Raw genomic sequence first — 18,848 nt, forward strand, 5'->3', positions numbered from 1 at the left:
ATAATGGTGGTTTTGATATTCAACAAGCCGAAAGATTTGGTGATGATGGTGGTTTGTTTCACGGGAGAAAGGAAGAGCTGAGAAAGAGAGTTAACAGAGTAGAGAGAAGAGCTACATAAGAAGGAAGAAAAAGAAAGAGAGAGTGTTCCAGAAAAGGGGGGGGGGTGGCCCATGTGGCACTTATCCAACGGTCCGACAAAATACAACATGTTCAATTGCTTATCAATTTACCAAAATATCCTCAACGCTAAATGTTTGTAGAATCTTCGTTATAACTCCAAATTACATTCTGTTTGCGCCCATGCATTCGTAGCGACGAGTACTACGAGAATACGCCAAGAAAATGAGTCTTACATGACATGACACGGCAGTCAACAAGAGTCAACACTTTGCCTCGAAAGACATTTTCGTAAATTCACATTTAAACATTATAAAAATCATAATTTTTTAGGAATGGGTCGCTACATATCTTATAAATACTCTATGTAAGTTATTTGTATGTAATGAAAGCATAATCATTTTCTCTAAATTCCTCTATTGCTTTTTTAGGGAGTTTTATCGATGTGAATGAGAGTATTCTGAAGCCCATAATGTACTTTTTCCCCTTAGATCAGGAGCTTTTTTTTGGTAGAGTTTTGAAAATAGTTGTCACCTTTAATACGGGCTTGAAGGTGTAACGCGTGGAAGCTGTTGGATTGTGTGGGGTTTGGGTTTTCTTTTCAAATCTATGTGTGAAGGTACGGAATTTTTTGATTTGATGGCAGTACTTCGCTTGGTGTTCGAGGATCATAACGATTATTCAATGATGCGGTTAGACCATTGGGCATTGAACTCCCTATCGCAAATATGATTTGAGAGATTTTATTTTCACATTATCTCTATGTAACAAGAGATTAATCTTGTGGTTCCTATTAAACTTGATTTTCAACAAAATGTTTGATTTTTTTTATTACTTTGTGATTGATCATGTTTTATTAAAACTTTTGAGATCTAAACTTGCAAGAACATTTTTAATATTGAATTTGGAGCTTAGTAGACGCATTCAAGAGGCAGATCCCAACCACCAAACTCCCCTCGCATGCTTCCTGCGGTGGTTTATTCCAAGAATTTGTTTGAATGTGCTTTTAAAATGCTTGAAAGCGCTTTTGGTGAAAATGTTTTTAAAACTAATCCTTAATAAAAATGTAAGTAAATCTTGGAAAAGTACTTAAAATACTTCTTGAAAAAAGCACATAATTAATGCTTCTTGCAAAAAATACTTCAAGTGCTTTTAGAATCCAAAACCAACCCCAAACCTTTTGATAAATCAAAAATCAAGGAAACTCCCTAACCCTTTTAGTTGGTCCCACTACCAAAATATTATCCAAGTTAAACTGTAATTACTGCCACTCAGTACTACGGTCTAGTTGTATTTTTATTTACTTATTAGTAAGAAATTTTGAATCTCATAAATGACAAATTCAATATTAAATTAGGTTGTATACCGTTCGACTGATCCAATGTTGCCCCTTCTTATTGTAAAATATAGGATTATACTATAAAAAAAACTGTAATTACCAAACGAACCGTCTACGGTACGGTCAATTAAATTATTAAATTTTACCTGCCCCTGGTCATATGAACAAAGACAAAAATTCCAAGGCCGTATTCGAACGACATTATCGTCAGCGTCGGCGTTGTCTTATCTCCATCATCATTCCATGTTCTTACCGCAACAGAACGATCAGAGCTCCCGCCCCAAACGCACCATTTCAGAGATCTGCATGGGCTGAGTCGACGATTTAACTCCCCAAGTCAGGGCGTTCCATTCGACGAGCTCGCAAAAAATTAAAATCCCCAAATTCCGATTCGAATTCCCGAAATGGCCTCGCCGAACCGATCCTCGGAGGACATCGTCGACACGACGCCGTTGATTAGCAACTCGGGCGGGTCGTCCGACGAGTCGAACTCGGGGCGCCAGCAATTCGCGCGCCGACAGAGCCTGCGGCAGGCCGCGAGGTTTCTGCGCCAGGCCAGCAGCCGCCGCCTCATGCGCGAGCCGTCGATGCTGGTCCGGGAGACCGCGGCGGAGCAATTGGAGGAGAGGCAGAGCGATTGGGCGTACTCCAAGCCGGTGGTGGTTCTCGACATCATCTGGAACTTCGCCTTCGTCGTCGTGGCGGCGACTGTCCTGGTTCTTAGCCGGTACGAACTGCCGGATATGCCCCTGAGGCTGTGGATCGTGGGGTACGCGTTGCAGTGCGTGGTGCATATGGTTTGTGTTTGCGTCGAGTTTCGGAGGCGGCAGTGCCGGCAGAGAAGCCGGTTTTCGGGGGTGATTTCTGGGGAGGAAGGGGTGGGGAGTGTTGGGAATTTGAGTTCTGGGTTGAGAGAGGGGGATTCGTCATCTCAGTACGTGTCGTTGGCTGATCATATGACTGAGGAGGGTACCAGGTAACAACAACGTTATCTGTACAATGCAAATCTAAATGTTTTTGTCTTTCTTATGTGGTGTTTGTTGGTGGGTTGATGTGAGTTGCTGGAAATTTATGATTTTGTGGTTCGAATGCGTAAATTTTGCTCCAAGAATGGTGATGTTTTTAAGGTTTTTCTGTCTTTGACATTGTTGCTGATGGCATTTGATTCTTAGTAAAGTTTACTTGTAGGTTGGCCCCATTCTCTTTGAAATGAATACAAGGTTTTGCGTATTTATGCAAAATTATGATTCTTCTTCGCATTTACGGATTTCTGATGGCACCGGTTTTATTTCGTTTGAAGCTTTCGAAATCTGAAATTTTGTATGGTACCTGTGTATATGCATGGATGTTAGAATCGGTTATTGACGAGTGAACTGGTTTTGTACTGGGATTGTAGGATGCTGCTATATTTGGTGCCAGTAATGTGTGAGAAATTAACTGACATGTGCTGTTGTTTGTTTCGTTTATAGTAATTTCATGTCTGATTATTGTTTTTGCTTGTATCTTTCAGCAGTGTTGCTAAGCACCTGGAATCTGCAAATACAATGTTTTCGTTTATCTGGTGGATCATTGGGTTTTATTGGGTATCGGCAGGTGGTCAATCTTTAGCGCGTGCCTCCCCTCAGCTTTACTGGTTTGTGTTCTCTCTCTGTCTCACATCCATTTATTTGAAAATCAGGGATAAACTCTTAACTATGGCAATGTGGCTTTATCTGCAGGTTATGTATAATTTTCCTGGGTTTTGATGTGTTTTTTGTCGTTTTCTGTGTTGCACTGGCATGTATCATTGGTATCGCAGTTTGTTGCTGTCTTCCGTGCATTATTGCACTTTTATATGCTGTCGCAGATCAGGTAGTTCTCATCCCCAGTAATCTCTTTTTTTGTCTGTGGGGGTATGTTGATTTTCATGTTCATAACTATTAGTGTCTTCTATCATTACCATTCTGTAGGTTAGGTGAATATTGCTGTAATACTGGTTGATAAGTGCTAAAGTAGATGGTTGAAAAATGAAACCGGAAATTGACAAGTTATATATGATTCTGCGATAGCAAACTTTATTTTCCAATTATTTGATAATAACAAAAATTAGTCGATTCTTGTTAGTTTGAACGGAAATATCAATGTATCAAGATTCTCAGTAGGAGGATTTGGACTCTAAAAATGGAACTCCACTAAGATGGTTTGATTCCCGTTTAGCATAACTTTATCTGGGGTGGGTTGGCAAGTCCAGCTCTGATGTTTTTTATAGAAGTTTGTTGATAGCCTTCATGAGCTCAATTAAACGGGCGAGTTCCTGTGTTGGTAAAATAGGCTGCACTATATTATACCAATCCATTCTTCCGTTAACTGCTAAACTTTCATCCCCTCAGAATATCTATTATATCCTTCTCATATTTGATAGTACTGAAAGATGGTTGAATTTCATGGTTTTGTTGATAAAAGAGGGTTGGAAAAATTGATTATGGTAGTTTTCCTTGGTGCACTTTGGGACGAAAGATTTATTATTGTTATACTAATTTGTTTCATTTAATTTGTTCTGGCTCTCTTTTAGTTGCATCAAATTTAATGGGCCTGACAAAAAAAATTTGATGGGCCAGTGCTTGATGTTTTGTTGTTGTAACTAAAACTTGGAACTGTTGTTTACTCTGTCAATTTGCCTCCTCATCGTTTATAAATTTACTAGAGCGTAGTTCGAAGAATATTATATTCAATAGTGATGGCTTTTTTTCTCGTTCCCTTTTATGTTTGTCTGACCTGTTACTGAAGCAGGATGGAGCATCTAAGGAAGACATCGAACAGCTTTCAAAATTCAAATTCAGAAAAGTTGCCAATGAGAAAGTTGCCGGCGATGTACTAGGTGGAGGAGTAATGACTGAATGTGGAACAGATTCACCGATTGAACATGTTCTTTCTCAGGAGGATGCGGTAAGCGGTTCTTGACTTTTGGCTCATACTCTTCTTTACTCTCTTGAGTTCTGGTAGTTAAGGAGGAACGGTTTCAATTTGGACCGGTTATATACTTGGATTTGTTTTGTATTCTTATGTAATGTGTGGACCAACGAAATCTTTGGACCGGTAAAAAGATTCTTGTGACATTTGAATGATGATCATTGTGACTTACAGGAGTGCTGCATCTGCCTTTCTTCTTATGACGATGGAGTGGAACTAAGGCAACTTCCTTGTAGCCACCATTTTCACTGTTCCTGCATTGACAAGTGGCTTTTTATCAACGCTACCTGTCCTCTCTGCAAGTACAATATCTTGAAGAGTAGCAGCCAGGATCAAGGGGAAGTGTAGAATTCTTCTAATTAGAGACTTGTGCAGGGCACGCTGCGGAATTACATAAAAATTCTTGCTCGAGACTTGAGTGTAATGTTATGCAAAGCTTGGCATTGGGTGACATCGGACTCAAATGCAGGCTTTAGACGTCCTGGTGGAGAGTAATCCAATGCAAAGCTTCGCCCTCGATACACTGCAGGTTTTCTATATTGTCATTGTTGATGTTTGCTGTTGTAGAGTAGGCATAGCAGTTGTCATTGATCTGTTGGTGTCGTAGTAGCGACGATGACAATGGCGCATCGTATTCGTGGTTGCTATGGCGTTCTTTAGGTGCCTTGTGTACATGGGTGTTGCCAGGGCATTTCCGCGGTAATTATTTAGTATCACACAGAGACGGCTGTCTCGAGTTGTATTTACAATGCGAACGGCTGTTTCTTGTTCGAAGAAAGTTCAGTTGATTGTGTAGAAATGTGTTATTAAAATGTTAATAAGTTTATTTAGGCATGAGCCTTGTTAACGTGGCTTCACATAAACCAACAATTTTTTTTTTAGTGAGTAACGAATAAAATGTTCTTTGGCCTAATTGGATTATTAGTACCCCGTGGTGATGGTATTGTTGGAAGATAGTCCATGTGGTTAAGTTGGATTTATGTTCAAAATTAAAAATTCCGTTAATTCTTTGGTCAAAAATTGAAAATTCTGTCAATCCTTTGTTAGCACGTAGGGTTGTATGTGAGGTTAATTTTATCTTTTTAATCTCACATGTGAGCTTTTATATGCTAACAATTAACACGAGGATCGAACTTAAGAATGTTAATTGAAAAGTAATATCACTAGACTACGTAGCGAAAGAGATTTTGAACTCAAATGCCATGTGCAGTTTGATGAAAAGAAAAAGGGGGAAATTCTTCAACTATCCACTCCCTCGTCAAAAAGGTAAATTTAAAGAAACTTTTGGCATCTTTAAATAAAATTCCGATTTCAAATTCAAATGAACTGCGGAGAAAAAGTAAAGAAAAAACAGAAGAAGGGGTCAACTTAAAAATAATCAAAACCGAGTGGCAAAAAGTATAATTTAACCCGAAAAATAAACAAAAGCAAAAAGCATCTGCCGAAAGCATGAAACAGCAGCCGCATTGCGGGCATTGTTTTCGCGCTCCTCCTCCAATTGTACGACCACCGATGATCTTGTCCCTGTCTCTGCCGTCAAGTAGGAGTTAGCTGCCGACGATGGAGCACCACCAACCTTTGCTGCAGCGATATCGCCGTGATCGTCGCAAGCTCTTAGAATTCCTCTTTTCGTCGGGTCTCGTCCGAACGCCGTCCGGGTCAGACTCCGCCCCCGCGTCCGCCGCCTCCCTCTCCCACATCGATTTCGATACTATCAGCGCCGATTATGTCCTCGACTGCGTCAAATCTGGCAAGTCTCTTTTTTTTTTCTTTACCTTTTTGCTTCGAATTCAGCTGAATAATAATACTTGAATTTTGGTCTAATTTTAGCTCATTTTTTGTGTTTTTGAAAACTGTTTTGGAAACAGGTGGAGTGGTGGATATATCTGAAGCAACCAAGAAGTACTTTCACGAATCTTCTTACCCTCTAATGGTAAAACTTGACTATCTACTGAATATGTTTCTCTTCCAAGTTTTTGAGTTTCAAAATTGCGATTCTTGTTTCGGTTCTAGTTGTTGGTTTGCTTTTGTTCGAGAACTGGGTGAAAAGCGAGAAATGTTTCAACAAAAGCTATTTAAGAGAGATTAAACATATCCAGAAACTTTTTGGAGGACTTGAGTTTACATTTTATTACACTCTGTTAGGATTAATTTTCATTATCATTTGCTTTTTTTATTTTTCGGGCAGATTCAATCCGAATTAGGGGATTCCTTTTTTCTAGTTTCTGATCCAGAATCATCTGGATCACCTCCTCGGCGTGTGCCTACCCCCGTACATGTGAACCGGACCGCTAACAATGCATCAAGTTCATCCGCACAGCTGAATTCTTTGAGTGTTGAGGACAATGAAGGGGCTGGTGATGACTATGGTTTCAAATATAGAGCCATGCCAAGTGCACCTCCAAAGCATGTTGAAGAGGTTAAAGTGCTACCGTTGGGATTGCCTCATCTAAACACAGGTATTGGTTACTTTGCCTATGGTATTGATGATAAATTAGTGTGTCCTACAATTTGATATGGTCATTTCTGAAGAAAATGTTATGAAATCAGAGGTTCCTCAAATGATAGGCAGCATCTTCTTTTCTAGTGATGAAGTTATCCGCTCCACAATTTATTTTGTCTTTATTTTGTTTTTTGTTTGTTTAAGATGTGTATATGTATGCTGAAGTTCCTTCAACATATTAAGTTTTAAGTAAAACTGTAACATAGCTTCAGAATTTTTGAAGGATTGTCGGATGATGACTTGCGGGAGTCAGCCTATGAAATATTGTTAGCATCCTTGGCAACTTCTGGGTAATCTCTATTTTCTCCTTTTCTGTGTATGTGTGTGGTGAAACTCATATTTCTTTCATGCAGTTATGTAATTTTGAGATATTGATTTGATGTAGAATCAGTCTTTTACCCTCCATTGCTCTCTTGTTTTCTTACTCTTTGCCTTTCTATGACAGGATTGTAATATGTTCAGTTGAGGATAGAAAGAAGCAAAGGAGTTCGAAATTGCTGTCACGATTGAAGAGTAGAAGGGAAACAACAAATGTGCAGTCTCAACCACTTGAAAGAGATTTACGGCTCATCCACACCATCCGTGTGCAAATGCAGGTAAACTTTATTAAATTCACTTCGGAGCTGCAATTTTATGTCCTTTATGGAAATATGCAGAAAGATTTCCAGTTTGATGTATATTCTGCATATATTAAGGATTCCCATGTCTGGAAAGTTGTTCAAATTTATACATATCACATTCATAACCGAATGCACTCATTAATACGAATTTATATAATGTTTTTTTAACTTTATGCATCACCTGATATCGTCAATTATCTCTGTCTTTGAATTCGAAACAGTGTACTTTGAATTTATACAATCATCTGCTGGGACAGATATATGATGTGTGTCTTACTCTTAGAACAGTTGGGTGATATATTCCGGAAATACTTTCCAACTTCTGTGAGAGAGAATGAAAGTTATTACGAAGGTCTAGCTTATACCAGTCTAATTTTAAGTTATTCTTCCATAGCTCTACCACTTAAATAAAGAGCTTCTAGAAAGAAGGGGTAAAGAAAAAGCTTATGCAAATATATATTTACTTCTGTTTGTAGCTTTCATAATAGATAGCTTTTAATGACATACATGCCCCTATTACTGATTGCAAACACCGATGTGTTGAAGAGAAGGATATTTCTGTTTCTCACTCAGTTTTCCTTTCTTGCTCAAATACTTTGACTATTTCATTTCAGAAGCAATTATTTCTTCTTTGGTAGATTTCAGAAGCGATGGATGAAAGCACTAGGCAAAAGTTGATGCTGTTAGCGTCAGGGAGAACGCGGGCACAAATCGATGTTCCTCAAATCTTGTTGGGGCTTGTAAATGGAACTTTTAAGTCTGATTTTCCAAATGAAAAGTCTTATATGCAGTGGAAGAATAGACAGGTATGGTCAACTTTTGAATAGTTTAGAATCGAGTCCTTTTAACTTCAGAATTGGCTAGAGCAAATAGGTGAACGTGGTAAATTGTCATATTAGTCAGACACCCTTGACATGTTAGTTAGGCAAAAACTCATTGACCAGGAATTAGTTTGAGTGAGACTCATATAACCATGTACTTTGAAAGACATGTTGTAAACTTGTAAAGCTTTAAGCGACCTGTCTTTGCATAATGTAATACTGGTTGGCATGTGATTGCATGAATTTAGTACCTCAAGCAATAGCCCTGTCAGTAGGGTTAGGGTAGACTAATTACCAAACTTGTAAACATGCTTGCCTTATCATGAATGTTCTCAGTTTGGGCCCCTTAGGTTGTCTGCCGGTGAAGAATTTTAGAGTTGCCCTGACTTGAAAGGTCGACATATAAGGCATTTCCGCAGTGACCTTAGCAGTAGTTTTTTTTCTGTAACTTCTAGGTAATGTACAATGGGCAGTGTCAAAATCTGTTCGCCTGTTTAATTGTTTAATCCAGAGGTTGAGGAATTGCTAATTGACAAGATATCTACGTAGTTCTCATCATGCTTTTGTTGTACTTAAGGATTTTAAGCTTTGAATTGATGTATCGTTTTTCTACTCATTTTGTAGGCAAGTATATTAGAAGAACTTCTTTGTTTTTCTGCTAACCTTGTAGCACATGATAATCGAGCTATTACGAGTGCTCTTGCTATGGTCAGAAATGCAAAGGTGTGTCCTCGTGAGTTTACAACATTGTAGAAATGGTGAATCTGAAATTTTGAATACTTATTGAGAGGTGCTTATTTTGTTTATTTTAGTTGTCCCGACAATTCAATAATGGCTCTGATTTGTTATCTCGATATTGCAGGAATGGGACTTTATGTCTCTTTCCGAACGGGCTGAGGTTCTATCAGTTATCAAACAGGTGGCTTTGAAGTTCTCATCTCTTCCAGGGCACTTGGGTATCGAAAGTGAGACCTATTATTGGACTTCTGGGTATCACCTGAATATTAGACTTTATGAGAAACTACTTCTTGGTGTGTTTGATGCTCTTGATGAAGGCCAGCTAATAGCGGTAGATATATCATTGTCTTAATTTCAGTTAAGCAATTTCTTTTTATGTCCTTGTAGTTGAATTCTGGTGAAGCTCAAATTTGCTGCTTTCATCCTATTAGGAAGCCGATGAGTTCCTGGTGCTTTTAAAATTGACATGGTCAACTTTAGGCATCACTCAAAAAATCCATGATGCAATATATGGGTGGGTCCTTTTCCAACAGGTAAACATGATATCTTTAACGTTTAACATTTATGTAGCATGTTTCGCGAATCAACTTTATAAATGCATTCTTCAATCTGGATTGAATTATAGTAATCATTTATCCTTCTTTAAATTTGTGTGGGCTTTGTTGTGAAAGATGTTACTTTTATTGCATTATTAGCACACTGGGTGAACAAAAGTCTGTTTAAACAGCCTATATTAAATTCCGACAGAATAAAAACTTTTTAAATTTTTGGAGTAATGGGTTGAGTGAATCTTGCACCATCAGTTTTCCGGTTACCAGTACCTTTCTCCTTCATTTGCCATTCAATGCTTAATACCATCTCGAATAGTTATCTGAGGCAAGTTTCTGTGTTGAAGTTTGTTGAAACAGGCGAGCCTTTGCTATTAGAATATGCAACAGTGGAGTTGCTGAAACTTATATCAGCTAAAGGTGATGATAAGAAGTTGAGGCTATATAGCAATAGCCTGCTATGTTCTAGGCAGTGCAATGACAGCGAGATAAAACTTAGTTTGGTTGACGCTGTCTTCTACTCAATAAGCATCTGGTGTGAGAGCAAACTGGAAGACTATCATCTCCATTTTAGTCAGGTTATATCATGTCCCATTTTGTTTTTGGTTTTATGAAGAGAAAACATTTCAATGCAGCATTGTGTACCTGCAATCTTTACTTCTTTTTCTTCACTGTGTTTTTTTTTTTTTTTGTGCCATTTAAATCATTGTATCAGTGTTACTCAAATGTGAAATGAAATGGCGGTCGTCTGAACATTGTAACTTCTTTGTTAGCCAATGTTTACATGTATCATTTTTCTTTTATGTCCTTCGATGTTTTATTAAAATTTACATATTGCAACACTTTTGGATTTCCAAATGTTACGTTCTAATTATGAGATTTTTATTTCAGCAACCTTATCACATAAAGAGGGTGATGAGCTTATTGTCAGTAGTTGGCATTTATACTTTTGGCGATGGTGGTGATAATAAGGTTAGCCTTGCTGCACTCCTAGCTAGTAATGCGAACTTGTGGTTTTAAACGAATTATAATACTTCCATATGTCTAATATGGTTACAATTGTTGCTTGATTAAATATTTAACTACACAAAGCAGTAGGTAGGGTTGTTTTCTTCATGTCTGATGCTTTTATTTATGGGATAAAGAAGCTTGGCGGTTGGACTTGAGTTGGAGTAATTGAAAGGATATATAATCTCATGAAAATTTTCTTATATGCAGTTGAGCAGGTTGAATATTCCAGATGAGGACACTGCTAAAATATTTGAATCTTATGTGGAAAGGTCCATTGAAGCAGCATACAGGCGGGTACGAAATGCTTATGATTTCAAGTTTGTATAAAATTTAGATTTCTATCTGTTGAAAAAGACAACTGTTTATATTGTTAGGCAGCAAGTAACGTAGAACATTTATCCAAAGTGGAAAAAAAGCATCCCTTGGAAGTACTTGCAAATGAACTCAGGTTGATATCTGAGAAAGAGTTCAATGTCTTCTACCCGGAGATATGTAAATGGTGTCCTAAATCTGTGACGATCGTGGCTATGCTATTGCACCAGATTTTTTGGGGAAGACTGGTTTGTTTTTGCACCTTTTAATAAATGAATTATCAATCTATTTGCAGCTGGTACGCTGTGAAACTTGTGATTGATTCGTTGTGTTGTTGTGTAGAAACCATTTCTTGATGGGGTGTCATCTCTCTCTGAAGATGTTAAAGCAGTTCTTCCAGCTGCTGATTTATTGGATCATGGCCTAACTCAGCTATATAATCTTGTTGATGGAGCAAATAGCAAACATTTGCGCCATTATCCGGTTAGTTTATGATTTATATATTTTATTGTTATATCTCATCCATATATACCAACCCGGAAAAATGAAAAGTACAGAATTCTGCCAAAATTCTTTTACTTTTGTGTGTAATTATGCTTTTATGTATCTGGAATTTTGGTTAGCAAATCTACTAGCCTAAGATGCCACTTAGGTCTATTAACTGAGTTTCTGAATTTCAACTGCAGCCAATGCTAAATGTTATATGAAAAAATTATTTCAGTTTACTGCATTCTTCTTTATATGTTTATGTTTCTTTCTGCTTGCATTTGATTATACTGCTGGTAATATAATCATTCTGTTCTGTGGATTAGGAAACATTTGAGATCTTTTCTCCCCATTAATGCCTTACATGGGCAGATGGTCACTCTGTTCTGGAGATTTCAGGAACTTGATAGCATTCAATTTAACTTAAGCTGTGCATTTTGTCTGGTGCTTGTTGGACACTTTCAGTTTTGAAAAGATTTGCACCACACGTGCATTCTAGAGCGCTAATATGTTCCTGTGTTCTTCAGCTTTTATCCTTTGTTGTAATTGATAATTCAACTTTAATTAGATGATAAGTCAAAGAATGATCTGTTTGTGCTTTTGTCTTTGAGCAGATTGGTGAAGTTGCTAAACCTCTCATTCTTGATTGGGTGATTGCTCAGCATGAACGTATCTTGGAGTGGACTGGACGCGCATTTGATCTTGAGGTTGGCTCTATGTAGACTTGAATGGTGCACTTTAATCTTTTCCCTCCCACCTGCCTGGGTAAACAAATGCACTAAATTAACGGGGAAAGATAACGTAATAGCTTAATAGCTTGTCAAACAAACTGATAAGAAGTTAAATCCATTTATCTTCTTGCCGCATAATAGCTGATCAAACAAACTGATAGTGTGATACTAGGCAACCATTAGGTAATGTACCACTTTTGATTAGCAATGTTGGTGATCAAACTGTAAGACAATGAAGCATTGGCGTTCGTGTGTACTTGTGCATGTGAGAAGGGGAGCATAAGATGAGGGCAAGGAACAATTTGTTAAATTTCTCTGTCTTCCCCTCATTATTTCCATAATTTGGGCCTGTTCTATTCTTCTTGAGGTGTATAATCAATAGTTCTAAATGGATGGTATTTAGGGATTAGTTGGGTTGATCCCTATGGTGTTAGCAAGATGTAACAGTGTCCGGCACAAGAATGAATGAATGTTGCACTGGTTTCGAATTCGTGGATAGTATTTATTCTTTTTCTTCTATTTAGTCCTAGATAAGTTTGATTACTGATGTATGTGTTGAGTATTTACGTAACTATTGGTAACCACTTAACAAGTTTCAAGTTTGGACCTGCTTTAAGAAGAGAATGTCTTCTCTTCTATACAATGAGTACATTATCTTTTGAATTTTTGTTATGTGCAGGAGTGGGAGCCTTTGTCGACTCAGCAAAGACAGGCAGCATCAATAATTGAAGTATTTAGAATTGTAGAAGAGGTATGTATTAGAGCTAGAACGTGGTTTGTTGCACTTTATTGAACTGATAATTCCTTTTTCTTCTCCGACTGTTTGCCATGTTTCCATGATATTTCTGATAGAGATTCACTGAATCGTGAAGAGATATGAACAAAGAATTGAGCTCTTTGCATTTCTCTGTTCCTTTTCTCCTTTCACTTAGAAATCTTCTCTTAAGTGCCCAATGATTATTATATTTTCCTCTTATAAGAAATGAATCTAATTGTAATTTACATTTACTTAATAAGAAAAAAGATAACTCTCAGTATTAATTGTTTTTAATTGATTTTGAGGATTACCCCATTGCACCGTTCTCATTATTTCTTTAAAAATTTGTCCAATCAGCTTTGATATTTATGCCATTTCATTGCTTTTTTTTTTTTCTCCAACTTGCAGAGTGTGGATCAATTTTTTGGTTTTAATCTCCCTATGGACATCACGCATTTGCAAGCTCTGTTATCTGTTGTCTTCCACACCCTGGATAACTATTTGGTGAAATTGCTCGACGAGCTAGGTATTGAACGTATTACCATACTTGAGATAATGATCGTGATAACTTATAATCAATTTTAGCATGACTTCACAGTTGAATTTGATTTCGGTGGTTTTAACTTATTTTCTTTTGATGTTGGGCCAATGTGTGAAGGCATGGATGATGCTTTCTACTAGAAAATGATCTTGATGGTTAATAACGTAATAGTATCTCACTGTTGACTAATACATTTAAGGTATAATGAGGATACTAGAAAAATTCCTTGACAAAATTTCTGAATGATCTATCAAGTTTGAGGACGTGACTTATCAGAAGGGAAAAAAGGAAAGATTTTGCAGAAGGACGTAGTTTGTGCAGACGATACTTTTGCCTGATCAAGAAAAATGAAGGACGCTCACCAGAAGTTTTGAATTTGTGCCAGATTTAATTGAGACTTTTGAGAAATTGAGAACTAAAACTTTCTGCTAAAGACGTCCACTACCTTCAATATGTATTTACTTCTTTGCATTTTTGTTTTGTTGTGATTTGGTGGTAAACAGTTATATGTTAAGAATTAGTTTTTTTGTGTGGGTGGGATGGATGAAATAATGAGGCTTTTTTACTAATATTTATTCCTTTGCTTAATCTAGAAATGGAAATAGGAAAGATTTGCTAGCTGACTTTCTTGGGATTTACTGGCCATTACAGAAAGGCCTCTATATATTTTCTGATGATATTCCAAATATTACTGTAATTTATTACAAGGAGATCTAGTTTCTGGTATAAACATTCATAATGGCTCCTGTGCAGTTGAGAAGAATCATTTATATCCATCAGCTCCTCCATTGACTCGTTACAAGGAGACGACGATTCCAGTAATGAAGAAAAAGTTGCTTGAGTGTATGCCTCTGGATGACAATGTGTACAACAGGTTGAATAGTTTGACGATACCCAGACTCTGTATCAGACTGAACACTTTAAAAGTGAGTGAATATATATATTTTTTTTGTACACCCATTCTTTTTTCACATTTTTTGAAAGTGATTTTTGCTGGAATGGTTAAATTATTTTCTCTGACGCTAGCTAATTTATCCTTTTCTCTGATGGTTGTAATTTTCGTGATGGACCATGTAATTATTTCCGCATTCGTATCAAAATAATAAAGATTTCAGTAGCTAGAGAAAGGGTGGGATCAAAAGTACTTTCATGAAATTTATGGCCAAAAAAGAGAAAATTCCAGTTGATGTACTACAAATGAAAGTGCTTTTGAACTTTAGATAAGAGACTTGGGATATTTGAGCTTATAAGCCCAATTTTAGTAGTGCTTGGTAATAAGACTACAAGACCCATTCAATAACTAGAAGATACCAATGGGGATTAATATGTGTTTACATTGTGTGGTAATTTGTGAATTTAAAGGATGAATGCTCCCATTATAGTATATAAGCCATATTAGAACCCTATTGTTGTTTTATTAAACTGAAGCCTATAAGAGTGAAAGAATAGGAATATATAGGAACGATGAAGCTTGAAGGTGTTGTCACCACCCCTAATTTTGAGGGCACAGATGTTGGGGTATAACTACTAATTATATGACATGGATGTAGAGGAGAACTAATGTACCGTAAACCATATTCATGAAAACTAACTTAAATACCTGTGAGATATTTATCGTAGTCAAGATCTTTATTCTTTAGTGGGATCATTTGTAACTTCATATCCTCAATTGTGATTATAGAACCTCCACTTTGATGCTACTTTTATTAATTATTTAAACAATGGTTTGTGTTTGTTTCTGCAGTATATACAGAAACAAATAGATATACTAGAAGATGGCATCAGAAAATCTTGGGCACTTGTTAGACAACCCGTTCATAAAAAATGGGGTAAGTTACTACTCTACTGCAGTATATTGGTACTCAATGATGTCTCTTTAATATATAGTCAGGTAAGTCGTAGGCTTCGTGCTAGGTATAAACTGTAGAGTTTTCACATGAGGAAAAAAACTAGAGAAGCTAAAGAGGGTGGTTTTTATCTAAAGATATCCTTGACAGTTGCTCAACCTGTTGAGTTCGGTTATTTGTTTTTGCATTACAGATGACATACTTACTATTGTTATGATCATTTTTATTTGATCAGACAAGGAACATTCTTCAAGAACAACATCTAATGAACAAGTCGATGAGCTCTTTGTCAACACCTTTGAAATTATCAGGGACACTGCAGCAAATGCTATCAGCAAACTTTGTGACTTTACTGGTGAGTGTAATATTATTTTGCATCCACAGTGCCTTTCTGTGAATTAGCTTTTTCATCAACCCCCCGAAGGTGCTAATAAAAGATAGCTAACTTTTTTTGTTTTAGTTCATCCATGCAGTATCATTTTTAACAAAGATATTTGTCTGCATACTTTTAAAGTCACTTTCCTTCTTTGTAACTGTTTTTCTACTGTGGATTTGTGAAACTTCACCATTAAGCTTTATCTACAGGCTCGTTTTACTTAATACGGATGATTATCTGATTACTTTGAAGTTTGTGATGGCATTATCAATTACGGTGGCTTTCCTATTCACATCTGGCAATAGGCTTTCATTCGTAGCTACACTTAATATTTGAATAGCATCTGCAAATATTAAGTTCCACACATTAAGGGATGGGGTGATTCAGCCATACAGGTTGTCTTAATAAAACCTGTTAGCCCAATCTGCTGTTGCTTATCATTCTGTATTATTGTTAATGATATTATATAATATATAATTATTTATTATTATATATCCTTTAATTTGTTTATATCTAAGACAACTAAGCTTGGTGCAATTAAGGAACCTGCTTATTTTTTTGCCACGGAAAGAAATCAAATTGACTTTTAACTGTGTCGATGTGAAAAATGATTGAAGACAACTAGGCTTAATCTTGTTTACTAAATTCATTTTTCTAGGTGCAAGAATCGTGTTCTGGGATCTCAGACATGCATTCCTTTTTGGTTTGTACTGTGGTAATGTTGAAGGTGCTCGTTTGGATGGTGTTCTTTCACATATTGATGCTGTAAGAATTAATCTCTCTCTCTCTCTCTCTCTCTGCAGACTCACATGCCTATTACTTTGAGTTGTTGGCGTTTGTGGATATGATTTCTATGAAATATTATCAAGTGCATTTTCTTCATCTTAGAGGCATTGTTGTAGGTCCTTGGCCATGTATGTGGGTTTATTGAAGACTCTCTTCGAGATGCTGTGGTTTCAAGCATTTGTCGGGCATCACTGGTATGTCTCGTTAAACTAATCATTTGTGGCCCTGTTTCTGGTGGTTTTAATCTTGCATCGTATGTGGTTTAGGAAGGCTTTGCATGGGTGCTGCTCGATGGAGGGCCTTCTCGTGCATTTAGTGATTCAGATATTGCACTGATGGAGGATGACCTGACCACACTAAAGGTAATGGGTTGCCGCTAATATTTCAAACTCAACGAACTACAAGAATGATCTTCAGAACGCTGGAAATTCCTCCTGTCTATGTCACACATGCTTACCCACATATTCATTACATGTCAACATATAATCATATATAAACATATGTGGCTTTCTAATGGAGTTGTGCTGCTAAACTTCTAGGAATTTTTCGTAGCTGATGGAGAAGGCCTTCCCCGATCACTAGTGGAGCAGGAAGCAAAATTGGCTGAGCAGATACTGAACTTGTATTCTTTTCAGGTTTGGTCTATTGTAATAAGAATTGTATACCCTCTCAAGTGAATGACTGAAACTGGTAGCGTGACACAACCTCTGTTTCTGTAGACTGAAACGATCATCCAAATGCTGATGGCTGCAAGTGAACAAATATCATCAGGCTTAGATTCACATGATCAGAGTCACATGCGTTTACATAACGCACACACTTTGGTACGGGTTTTGTGCCACAAGAAAGATAGAGAAGCCTCCAAATTCTTGAAAGGGCAATATCAATTCCCCATGTCATCAGGTGATTTTTTCCCTCTCCGCCGGTTTGATTGCATGAAATACCATTTTGAATTGCTTTGGGTTATATATAATGATCCGCATGCTCATGACAAAGTGGGATTTGGCCAAAATAAGAAAGGAAAAATGTTGGAACAAGTGGATGATGGTTTAATTGCATGAAATATCAATTTTGAATTATTAGAGTTATAATACATAATGATTTGTATGCTAATGAGAAGTGAATTTTAGCCAAAATAAGAAGGGCACCATCCACACGTTCATTTTTATTTCGCACACACCCCTCTTAATTTTCGGCTGTCGGATTGAATAAATTGAAAAAGATCAATTCATTTGACACAACTTTTTGACGAATATTTTTTTGTTCTTTGAAAAGAAACTGGTTCAGGAATGTAAATCAAACTATTTTATCTTCAGAATCACAGGAAAAATCGTAGTGGAAACAGGGCCTGGAACTATTCTCCTGAATTAGTATTTGGAATTTTTACTTTAAGCTATTCTGTTTACTGTCTTCTCTGGTCTACCTACAGCTCTACGACCGAAATTCTTCTCAGATCATCGTTTAATTTGAGCTTTTGCCTTTTGTTTGCAGAGTACGAAGACACTCCATCAACGGATCAAACTTCAGGATCACCTTTCAGATCCGATCTTACAAAGCGAAGCACATCGTTTCGTTGGAATACAAACAGCCCACCTAGTTTGAAGTCGTTTAAGAAGAAACTTCAAGAAGCAACATCCGAAATCAGGAACGTAGCGTGGTAGAAGAAACTTCAAGAAGCAAGCAACATCTGAAATCGGGAACATAGCGTGGTAAAAGAAACTTCGAGAAGCAAAATCTGAAATCAGAAACGTAGCATTATAGTGCACAACAAGAGAACGTGCGGTAAGGCCGCCGGTGTTCTAATTTAGATCCGCAGAGGAGGGCACAGTGTAGGCTCTTCCATTAGGCAGAAGAACGTGGCACTGAAATTTGAGGGTAGTCAGCCAATTTCTTGTATCCGTACAGCATTATTAGCAAACTACCACCTCTAATGTGATGCTTATTTGTGCGATATGACGTTCTTGCACACAAGGAGCTTCCTTTTTGTTTTGTTTTTGAACAAACGATGTTATCTATGTTAAGGGGGTGAGGGAGTGGGTTAAATCTCACAATGGGCTAGCAATAATGTGGTTCAAATTCACCTTTGATGATAATCAAACCTAAGACTTCTCACTTACAGGTGAAGAAGACTACCATTGGACTATGGTACTAAGTAGCTGCACGCAAGGATCTGTAACCAAAAAAAGAAAAAAGAAAAACCAAAAAAAAAAAAAAAAAAACCAAAATTGTTTGATGTTAGATTAATTTGTTCATATAATTTCCTTTTCTCCAATATCATACGGATATCACTTTCATTTAAAAACCCTAAATTTGAGTATGCAGTGACCAATAATGCCTAAAGAAGTTGTGTCAACGAACAATTGTC

General features: G+C 37.1%; 2 protein-coding genes across 5 annotated transcripts; both read left to right on the forward strand.

The window, feature by feature from the left end:
* The first annotated feature begins 1,658 nt into the window (after positions 1 to 1,658).
* Positions 1,659 to 5,253, forward strand: LOC137710438 (E3 ubiquitin-protein ligase At1g12760-like). 4 transcript variants are annotated; one of them, XM_068449458.1, is made up of 5 exons: positions 1,659 to 2,433; positions 2,971 to 3,090; positions 3,176 to 3,308; positions 4,224 to 4,382; positions 4,581 to 5,253. In XM_068449458.1, the coding sequence occupies exons 1-5, from the start codon at positions 1,862 to 1,864 to the stop codon at positions 4,752 to 4,754; spliced, it is 1,158 nt and encodes a 385-aa protein (XP_068305559.1). In that variant the 5' UTR covers positions 1,659 to 1,861; the 3' UTR covers positions 4,755 to 5,253. The 4 variants fall into 4 exon arrangements, with proteins under 4 accessions (XP_068305559.1, XP_068305557.1, XP_068305560.1 ...); XM_068449456.1 differs by having other exon boundaries at positions 1,661 to 2,433; positions 2,968 to 3,090; XM_068449459.1 differs by having other exon boundaries at positions 1,663 to 2,433; positions 4,227 to 4,382.
* A 583-nt stretch (positions 5,254 to 5,836) lies between these two features.
* On the forward strand, positions 5,837 to 18,472 carry LOC137710833 (protein unc-13 homolog). Its single transcript, XM_068449969.1, has 26 exons — positions 5,837 to 6,156; positions 6,275 to 6,339; positions 6,595 to 6,865; positions 7,133 to 7,199; positions 7,355 to 7,505; positions 8,168 to 8,335; positions 8,975 to 9,073; positions 9,213 to 9,419; positions 9,520 to 9,621; positions 9,984 to 10,214; positions 10,528 to 10,608; positions 10,855 to 10,941; positions 11,022 to 11,207; positions 11,302 to 11,442; positions 12,060 to 12,152; positions 12,856 to 12,927; positions 13,342 to 13,459; positions 14,228 to 14,400; positions 15,219 to 15,303; positions 15,557 to 15,676; positions 16,356 to 16,462; positions 16,600 to 16,677; positions 16,750 to 16,845; positions 17,023 to 17,118; positions 17,203 to 17,386; positions 17,975 to 18,472. Exons 1-26 carry the CDS (start codon positions 5,967 to 5,969, stop codon positions 18,142 to 18,144), a joined length of 3,438 nt encoding a protein of 1,145 aa, XP_068306070.1. The 5' UTR covers positions 5,837 to 5,966; the 3' UTR covers positions 18,145 to 18,472.
* The last annotated feature ends 376 nt before the right edge of the window (positions 18,473 to 18,848 follow it).

Source organism: Pyrus communis, chromosome 12 (assembly GCF_963583255.1).
Source record: "Pyrus communis chromosome 12, drPyrComm1.1, whole genome shotgun sequence".
NCBI lineage: Eukaryota > Viridiplantae > Streptophyta > Magnoliopsida > Rosales > Rosaceae > Pyrus > Pyrus communis.

Excerpts from the sequence above, each read along its gene's own strand:
- LOC137710833 (XM_068449969.1), top strand. The coding sequence starts at position 5,967 with ATGGAGCACCACCAACCTTTGCTGCAGCGATATCGCCGTGATCGTCGC. Across the intron at positions 9,420-9,519 it reads ATGAAGGCCAGCTAATAGCG|GAAGCCGATGAGTTCCTGGT; the intron begins GTAGATATATCA and ends TCATCCTATTAG. Across the intron at positions 12,928-13,341 it reads TATTTAGAATTGTAGAAGAG|AGTGTGGATCAATTTTTTGG; the intron begins GTATGTATTAGA and ends TCCAACTTGCAG.
- LOC137710438 (XM_068449456.1), top strand. The coding sequence starts at position 1,862 with ATGGCCTCGCCGAACCGATCCTCGGAGGACATCGTCGACACGACGCCG. Across the intron at positions 3,309-4,223 it reads TATATGCTGTCGCAGATCAG|CAGGATGGAGCATCTAAGGA; the intron begins GTAGTTCTCATC and ends CTGTTACTGAAG. Across the intron at positions 4,383-4,580 it reads TTCTTTCTCAGGAGGATGCG|GAGTGCTGCATCTGCCTTTC; the intron begins GTAAGCGGTTCT and ends TGTGACTTACAG.